This window comes from Apteryx rowi, unplaced genomic scaffold (genome assembly GCF_003343035.1).
Source record: "Apteryx rowi isolate R43461 unplaced genomic scaffold, aptRow1 scaffold_413, whole genome shotgun sequence".
Lineage (NCBI taxonomy): Eukaryota > Metazoa > Chordata > Aves > Apterygiformes > Apterygidae > Apteryx > Apteryx rowi.
Window position 1 is genome coordinate 143,748 of NW_020450645.1, and position 10,122 is coordinate 153,869.

General features: G+C 36.1%; 1 protein-coding gene across 1 annotated transcript; it reads left to right on the forward strand.

Moving 5' to 3' along the window:
- Nucleotides 1-2,634: 2,634 nt before the first annotated feature.
- TIPRL (TOR signaling pathway regulator) lies at nucleotides 2,635-8,143 on the forward strand (the record flags this gene model as incomplete). Its single annotated transcript, XM_026075918.1, has 6 exons — nucleotides 2,635-2,900; nucleotides 3,723-3,822; nucleotides 4,986-5,117; nucleotides 5,406-5,501; nucleotides 6,201-6,263; nucleotides 7,890-8,143. Coding segments are annotated over 6 exons (807 nt in total), but the record flags the coding sequence as incomplete, so codon positions are not given.
- Nucleotides 8,144-10,122: the final 1,979 nt, after the last annotated feature.

The window sequence follows — 10,122 nt, forward strand, 5'->3', positions numbered from 1 at the left end:
GGGTGGGGGGCGGCGGCGGCGGCGGGGCGCTCGCGAGAAATAACTAATGCCCCGAGAAATAAGTAATGCCCCCGCGGCGGGGGAGGCGGGCTGCTGTTCCCAGCAGCTCCGGAGTTTTTTTTGCCCTCCCTCCTTCTGCGAGTGTAAGCTTGATGCTTTGGCTTAAGAAGTGGGGATGGTTTGTTTCACAAATGCGACAGTTTTCAGGGATTGTTGTTGTTGTTGTTATAACTGCTAACGCTTTTCTGTTGGAAATATGGACTTCTGCGAACTGAAGCCTGCTGACTATAAGCTTGGTTTTCCTAATTATTTTTTAAGAATAATTAGGGACCTTTTAAATGTAGTCTATCGATTTTCATAAGCTATCTTATGCTAATGGCTATTTTAAGATAGTGGGTTTCATTAAAAATTAAGTATTATAGTAGTAATTTCCATTCCTCTCATTGTAGTAGTAATTTACATTGCTGTAAAACAGTTGGAAAAATGTTTCTGTCAGCATCAGGTACTTGAAGTCAGATTTGCTAGTGTAGATCTGAACAACTCAGCTCTTTAGAGCCATAGCTGTGCTTACAGGCAGTTGAATTTGTCAGATCCTCCTTTTTTGTGTTTTTGTAATAAATATATGGAAATTCTATTAGTCATCTTAAATGTATTTTGGTTCATATTGCTTGTAACTTTTCTGAGGGTAAGATCACTTGCTAAAATCTCATCTCTTGAAGCTTTACACTTTTTTGTTGTTTTATGTAAAAAAATCAATTTTTTGTTTTAAGTGGATGTGTTCCTCAAAACAGATTAAAAATGACATTTTTTCATTTTTGTCCTATGCTTAGTGGATAAAATAATCTTCACTGAATGCTTTTAACTAATGATATTGTAGTTTTTGCAGTTACATGAAAGAAAATATGAATCTTATGTTTTAGTCATTCTCCTATAAAGAGTACCCGACATCCAGTTAAGCTATATCTGGGCTCTATTTTTACACTATCTCCCACTTTTCAGGCATGTTTTTGAAGACTTCTCTTGCAAGATGCTAGGTCATAAAAATTAAGATCTGTATTTTTACAGTCAGGAGGATGTTAACTTTTCATCATCTGTAAACCAGAGTTAGAGTTGAACTGCCAGTCTAGAAGCCAGATTATCTGCTGTGCTCCTCTTCTGAACTATTCAGTTTCTTTAACTGTAGCTGTTTTAAAATAAACAGTTGTTGGTAATTTTATTTTTTTTTCTGCAGAAATTATCTTCATCCTTTTTGATGTTTTTCAAGACTGAAAGAACAGAAAAGACTTTGCAGGGTAGGGAAGAGAAATCCAAAATTAGCTGTTTGCAAGCAGCTCTTGGTACTTGGCATGAGCGCTCAAAAATGAACAATTCCTCTGCCTCAAATCTGAAGAGTCACTGCCACTACCCAGTTGCAGTACTTTTAATCAGTTTCCTTTTATAATGTATTTCTTTTGGTGTTTTGCCTTGTTTTTTTTTGATTACTTGGAGAACGTAGTTATTACCTATAGGAGTTTTATTTCTAGCAAACATATGTCACAAAAAAACCCTGAGCAACCCCTATGGAAGGTGAAGGATTAAATACGCCATAGCTGCAGAACTCTCTCGTGGGCTAGAGTTAATTTTTGCAGGTCAAGGGGTCTGCACTGGATGAAATGGGAAGTTTTTAATTTTATGCTGCCTTCTCTGGGAAAAACATAGAATCTTATTCTTCGAGTCTATGAATCCGCTATTTTCACTTCAAATCAGTCAGCGTAATGTTCTCTTGTATGCAGTGTTACAGAAATAACACTTTTGTACAGGCATGCCTTACTATTTATCAACAGGAAAGTTGTGAGCTGGAATTTTCTTAATCCTTGTATTTAGATCCGTTTCCTAAAGTTTTCTTCCTTTCAGATTTCATGTTCTTTTTAACCTTGCTATGAGTAAAGTAGGTAGGTAGAGATGGGGAGGAAATGCTAGAAGTGCATGAAGCCTTCTGGTGAATACGTTCAGTGTAGATATCAAGTGGGTGTGTATATATAAGTATAAAAACTGATTTAAAAAAAGAAAAGGTGAAACAAGTTGGTTTGGGATTTTCTGCAAGGGTCACGCATACTGCTTCTGTAGTACTTAGTTTAGTTGGGTCTGTGGCTATGGCTTTTGTGTTTAGAGGTTGCCAATGCCAGTACATATTCTCTACAAGCTCGGGAAGGTAGTGATTTGAGCACAGCAATATCTTCTGCACTTCACCTCTCAGGTATTCTGCTAGGATTGTTTTCAGCTTCTTTCTGTAGGCTTCTAAAGATGGAGGTATGGACCACTGTGTAGTGAATTTAAACTTGCTGACAATAAGCACTCTTTCCTTAAGCTACTTCTTGGGAACTTGCAGAAGTAGGTCATGGACCATCCAGTGTTTTTTCCCTGACTGAAAGCTGCTAAATTATGCTACTCGGATATTCTTGATTTCCCCTCATTTGAGACTTTTGTACAGGACTGATGAAGAGGGAAAGATTTAGGAACATTTTTACACTGGAAAAGGCATTTCTGATCAATGATTCTGCAACTCATGACAGATTTTTTAAATTGGGAAAATAACAAAGTTTTGTAAAACATATTGATGGTATCACTTTCAGATTATTGTGGTCCAAGTAATACTTTCTTATTCAGAGACATGGACTGCTTTTACCTGGCTGGTGCAATCACAAAGTCTCTCTTCATCTAAGTTTTCTCTCTCTGTGCAGGTTGGCTGATGAATTGCACATGCCTTCCCTGCCAGAAATGATGTTTGGAGACAATATCCTAAGAATACAACATGACCATGGTTTTGGAATTGAGTTCAATGCAACAGATGCTTTAAAATGTGTCAATAATTGCCAAGGTATGATCAAAGTGGCTTGTGCAGAGGAGTGGCAAGAGAGCAGGTACAGTATTTTATCACCAGTGGGCAAGTACTAGTGTTTTATAGGGGAAACTGGGATAAAGCAGTTAAAGGTACAGACTGAGAACTGGAATTCTTGAATACCATGTTGCATTTGTTTCTGCCATAGATATACTGTGTGATTACAAAAGTCACCTAGCTTTTCTTTGCCATAATCGTCCTATCTGCTAAACTGTGTTAACTATGTTTTCAGTTGTGTTGTGACTTGCTTAAAATAAATGGCAAATTTAACATGGCTTAATCCTGTTTCCATTTATTCAAAATTAATAGGGCCCTGAGCATTGCAAGATTGTGTCTTTTGGTATTCAAAGTGTAGAATGCTGTACATGTTCAAGGACAATTACCATGCATAAAAACTAATTGTACTGCTTACTATTTACCAAATTAGTGGCAGAGCACCTATGAATAAATTATAGAGAGAAATCAAAATTCTCATTAAAATTAAGTTGAAGTGCAGTGTTAATGATAGCTGTGTGTTGTCTGCAGATTGCTTTCTGTCTGTTTAAAGAAGAAGGGATCTTGAGCTATAAAATTTTCAACAATGTTGAATTAAAATCTTTATTTTGACTGATAGGACTGAGATAGTGCTTGCACAGGAATTCTGGTAATGGTTTCTAATTTACAGTGTAAACATAGATGTTGTGAAAGAAGCAACACTGTATAGTTCAGACTTCACATCGTAATTCTAGCATGGGCAATGGTGCTATTTAACTTTTTGAAGAGTAAGGACATGAGTCTTATGTGAGGTTGCAATTTCTTCAAAGAATTACTACAAAGCGTGCTGAATTCTTTTTCCTTTGTTGAGGAGTGAGACTGAGCACACTAAGGAAGTTGTCAAACCATATGATTGGACTTACACAACAGACTACAAAGGAACGTTGCTGGGAGATACTGTAACATTAAAGGTGACTTCTTTTCTCCTTAAATGCTTATTACATAGTATTTCAGTCAAGCACTTTTTTTGGAAGCTGTGGTTTCCCTTTCAGTAAGCTTATATAAAATCTCCTATGGTTCATAGGACTAAAGAGTTTCTGACTTCAAAGTATAGTTTGGACTTTTCATGTCTCAGCAGGTGTGCTTTTTTTTTAATTGGCTCATGGCTCATTTTAATTTTTTAAAGCATCTTATGATTATATAAAAGGGTCTCATATGTTCCTGATTAAGAACTTGCTCAAAGACGTAAAGCGCACAAGAATCCTTAGTGCTTGCTGGATCCCCCTTTGAAGCCCTGAGCTCCTCAGATACGACAGAACTATCTCAACTGCATAGTTCTCTGGTACCTTTACTCTGTGTTGCTTGCTGCTTTTTGTGATCAGGTACCCAGGTCTGCCTGCTTTCAGTGGCTTTGTTTTTCAGAAACAGTAACTCATATTTAAACTGTGACAGATCCTCCCTTGTCTTTATTTACTTAAAGAAAGACTGATGTTCCCAATTTCTCTTTACTGTGTACAGACTGTTTGCTGCTAACCAGATAATATATATTAATTCACTAGGATTGGTTTAGCTATAGATTGTTTGAGTTACTCTGGAATTAAAAGCACAGCATAAAACTACTGCCTTGTGTGCTCATAGTCTTTAGGCAGCAGAAGTATATGAATCTATATGGAGAGCACAAGATGGAAAACATACTGGTAGTTGATTTTGAGGAAAGGCTTTATTACAATGCTATTTGGGGTTTGTAGTTTGCTAGAAATGCCGAGTGTGTGAAATATTACTTATAACCCAGAACTTCCCAATCATATGTTAAACTCAGGGTGTCTTCTAATGTTTTGAAATACGGAATGCAAGCAGAATTGTTGCAACTGGAAACCTAACTAAGCCTGTTCCCTGGAGGTGATTTATTTGGAATTTTCCACTTCAGATTTTTGCTTTGATTGATGTTTCCTCTTGGAAACTTTGGTGTTAGTTTTAACTTTTCCTCTTAGACTTGTATGTGTGTCTTCAGCTGAGTGCTCTAAAGTTTTTCCCTTTAGAAAACTAGCAAGTGCAGGATTTTCAAGATAAAGACAAACTCTACATATCTGGACATCAAACTAATGTGCTAACTGTTCTTAATCTTGTTCTTCAGGTTGTGCCTACAACAGAACACATAAATACAGAGAAACTGAAAGCCAGGGAGCAAATTATGTTTTTTGAAGAAGTCCTTCTGTTTGAAGATGAACTTCATGATCATGGAGTATCTAGTTTGAGTGTAAAAATAGTGAGTACTGAGAGGTGTATGCAAGAGACTTGTTGACCCAGCTGGCTAATGTATGCAAAATGTAGTCCCTTTTTGCCTGTTATTTCTTCTGGAATTTAAAGTTTAAAATGCAAGGTTCTTTATAATTTTATAATCTTTATAATCTTACAATTATAATCTTGTTGAAAGCTATGATATATTAATCTTGTTTTATCAGTTGCTTCAGTATTTGTGAATATCTGACCTAACAGGTGCATACCTAAAGTAAGACTTTGTAATATGCTGAAAGGAATATCTTTATTTTTGCAGAGAGTTATGCCTTCCAGCTTTTTTGTGTTGTTGAGGTTTTTCTTGCGAGTTGATGGTGTACTTATCAGGATGAATGATACAAGGCTTCACCATGAGGTAAACACTTATTCTTTATATCATTCACGTTTTACAGATGTTCCCTTGCAGTATCACTTTCAGAGAAGACCTGCTGATATTCCTGTAATCTAATACTGATATTCTGGGGTGTAGAGGTTACCTGAATTGAACTTTCAAGTGTATTTTATTATTATGGTGGCGCTGAAATAGTGACAGAGTGCTGGATGCCATTGGGCTAGGTATTGCACAAGCAGAGCAGACTATCCTTCATCTGAAGTAATCATTTAGTTATATTGGACAGACACAGATTAGAGAGGAAGTCAGAGAAGAAAAACAGACAACAGTAAATGGTGTGATACTGTTCTTATGTTAGTAGCCCCTGGCTTCCAGGTATATTTTTCTGGCTTGTCTACCTCATGACTACAAGTTTCACTCTGCAAATAACTGTCCGTACAACACTGAGTCCAGGCATCTTTTAAACAATATACTACATACAGTTGTGGTTCGCTTGTTCTGTTTAGCTCCATTAGTACTGATTATAGGAGTTCTAGCTGAGTAAAAATTAAGAAGCATAGTTCTTTTTTGTGCACAGAAAAGTGACTTTGGGGAAGGAGCAAGATTGCTAAACTCTTTTGTTGTTTGTCAAATGGTTACTAAATTCAGTGTATTTACAAAGCTCATCTTGCACTGACGTTAAATGATAATTTTATAATTAACTTTTGCAATTTTTCCCATTAGGCTGACAAGGCCTACATGTTACGAGAATATACATCCAGGGAAAGCAAAATATCAAGTTTAAAGGTATTGTTTTTTTAAATGTTTTCTCTGTGGGTTTTTTTTTTGTTTTGTTTTATGGTCAGCATAGAAAATACTATATCTGTAAGCCTTTCTTTGTTAGGTTTGGAATCTCTGGAGAGGAAAACCTCTTCTGCTTGTACAGTGCTTATTTCAGGGCAGATTATCATTTGTAAATGATCAGTTCTGAAGATCACATGACAAGATATGGGACTAGATTACTTTTTCTACTTTTGAGTCATCAGACTTCTTAACAGAACTGTTCAGCCACAAAATCAGGCACTCCATTTTCTGTGTTCATGAATTTCAGGGCTGGTTATATACTTCCCTGTGGTACTAGTGGTTAAGATCTGTTTATTAGCACAGACTGATTCAGTTTTTCTGGTGCAGGTGTAATAGCTCACCTTAGAATTCTGATATTGGTTCAGTATCATTTGTGGCACCTTAAGAGTTGCAACTATTGAATTTTATTCTTGACCCAACACTGTGACCATAGATATTCTGCTTACTTTCCTTCTCCCTTATTTTTCTTCATCTCTAAGAAGTGACTTATGTGTTACCAAGCTTCCAGGGGGATATTTGCAAAATGATTTTCTTTTTGAAAAGAAGGACACTTTATCATTTCTTAACAATATATGATCCCCATAAAAAGCACTAAATCCAGTTATGAGCCTTTTAATAGTTTTCTGGTTTCTGAAATACAAGTCAAAGTGACATAGGTCTTATTTTACCTCATGCTTCAAAATGATCATCTACGTGGTTAAATAATTTTTCTGTCTGTCCTGATGGAGAAGAAATATGTATGGCTTTTCAGCTCCCTAGATCAGCTTGCAGAAGTAAAGCAAAAAAGATTTCTGCTTCACTTACATTTGAAATAATTGGAACAGCAGTATGATTCTTTGCATGTTAGGAGTAGCCAAAACATAGGTTGTATTTTAATAATTTTGGATACACTTCTAGATTATAGAATGTCTTTAGAAAGTTTGAAGGTGGTGTGCCCAGAATAGATTTCTTTTTCAGGTATCTTGTATGTGGTTAAGCTATGCCATCTACAGGAATCTACAGAGAAAGATACAGATGAAATTAATTGGTTTCATAAGTTATTCAAATATGAAATTACAATCAGTAATTCATATTAATGTCTAAACAATGTCAGTGTTGGACTTAATAAAACTGAGATCTATGCTGAGAAAAGCATAACTATTAATAGCTGAATCTGAGCACCTCCAGTGACTTTACTGCAGTTACTAGAAGGCATTAATCATGGGATCTCATGAGGCTCTTGTCTCATCTAGAATAGACCATAAAATGGACTGTTAGCTATGCTGAAATAATAAATATGATTTAAAACATTGTGGCTCCTCTTGAATTCTCTCATAGTTCTTGTGGTCTTATAATCTGCTACTTAAAAATACTGAATACATTTCCTTATCCCATTTATCACGCAAGAAATGGAAGATTGTATGTATGTACATTTAAAGTCATAAAGTAAATTTTAATAATGATATCTGACTTCAAGTGTTTAAAAATAATTTGGGTAAACTATAGGCTAGACATGCCCAAAAACTTTGCTTGTGAAATTCATCTTTATTACATTTTTCATTTGTTTCATGTAAAACTTTTGCTTCTTAGCATGTTCCACCTTCCCTGTTCACGGAGCCTAACGAGATCTCTCAGTATCTGCCAGTAAAGGAGACAATTTGTGAAAAGCTAGAATTCCCAGAGAAGCTGGAGCCTGAACCACAAGCATCACTGGAAAGCACATGTGTGGAGTCTAAATAAATGTGACTTTATATGGACTTGAAGTAGACTGGAGATCATGTGATCATGTGACCATTACCATTGTGGGGGGGTTTCACTATTTGTGGAATAAAGAGTTTGGCTAATTTTTCTGTAGCCCTAAATGAACACAGAACTTATTGCAAGCAGGTTTTGATGATTTTCTTTTTTGTTTCATCTTTTTTTATTTCAAACCTGTATCTGTAGTTAATGATAGACTGGTGGTGAATTATAGTCTTAAATGGCAACGGAGAAAGACCCCCATGATTTGGGTTCTGTTTAGTTCAGTGGCTAGGTAGGAGTATTGCCTGGACCCTCCACCACAAACACTTCCAGGAAGATCTTGTTGTTCTTGCTTCAGATACCAAGAGACTACTACAGTTCACAAAACTGTGGGGAAATCTTCTATAGTTTAAAAAAATATATATATATATATATATTGTTCCCTCTGCATATGTTTTGGGCTTTTGGTCCTAAACTATGCATATTGCTTGGCTCCCCGTACTGCAAGCTGATAACCAATTAAGTTATTTCTTGGAATCTCTGATCGGGACTTCTTACTTAGAAATATTCATTTTATCTAAGAATAGCTTTAAGGAGCAAAAATAATTGCATTTGTTTGACCCTATATAAAGGTAAAAAATACTTTATTCATGAGCCATCAACTCCAGAGCAGGAAAAAAGCTGCCATATGTCAGCCATATTTCTCTAGGCAGCTCAAGAAAGTGTTACTTGGGGTAGATGAGCTGCTAAGGTCGTGTGCTATCTTGGAAATGCATTGTTCTGTATTGACCTTCTGTTGGGCATATCAGCTAGTGCCCATGTGTGATGGATATGCTGCCCTGACGATCAAATTGTTAAATTCCAGGGTGGCTTATGGCTGGCAAAGCGAGGGGAGTTTTTAGTCTCTTATCCCTAAAGGATGCTGGTATTTGCAATTTGAGGAAACGTGAGCTTATGTAGCTTTAAAGGAATGCTATCATGTATTCCGGATATGTAATTTTGATTCATTTTTTAAGTTCTCTAAGTTTTAATATTAACAGAAATGTGTTCACATGCATATTCAGAGTTTTAACTCAACATTTTGTGGATTAAACATTTACACACTTATATTTCTTTTGGAAACTCTAAATTATGTTAATGGTTTACCATAAGAATGAGGGAGCTAAACAGACTAGTCTAGGTTTACTGCTCACACTCTTGTTAAGTGCAAGAAGCAAATGACATAGTGAAAGTAGGCCTTGTGCAAAACCTAAAATAGTTAAGAAAATGGCAAATAAGAATGTATGAATTTTGATCTTCTGGAGTTTTTTTTTTCTTAAAATTCTAAATATTCTACACTGCGTATCTTCATACAACCAACCTACTCCCAACCTCAGTGTATAACCAGTTCTTTGGAGGAATGGTTTTCACTTGAAGACCCTGACATTTTTAGAGAAAGTGTATTGCCATCTAAATGACAGTGGTCTTAATAAAAACAAACCTGCCTTGTTCTATTTGAGGCCCTCTGGTCTAATGACTTGATCATAAGATTGAAAAGCAGGAATCTAACTGCAGTTCTTATCATTGATTTACACTGTAACCATGAGGAAGTCGCTTAACTTCTGTGCCTCGGTTCCTTGTCTGTAAAAATGGGACTAATACATGCCTAGCTTACTGAAGGTTTGTGAGGATTATTTTGTAAAATGTTTTTCTTTTTCCTGAATACACCTTCAGCCTTATCTTTGGAAAGGGTTATTGCCAAAAAAAAAAAAACAAAAAAAACCCTTATAATCAATAGAATAAAGTGAGTGAAGTGAAATTAAAACAAAATCTCTGAAAGAAATGATCATCAGGCAGGCATGATTTGGAGTGAGTGAATTTAGGGCCATTTCAAAGGGGGTTGAGATCCTGTATATTCCCCTTTTCTGAGTCCTAAATTCTTTTTTTTTTTTCACCTTCCTGAACTTGTTTCCTAATAAAGACTTCAGCATCAAGATGAAGAAGGGTGGGTGTACTTGGCTGCAAATGAATGCAGCGTGAATGTGATCAAAATTAATTTCACAATAGGGATAATTTAGGTCTCTATGTGGCGGAGGGATGTGAG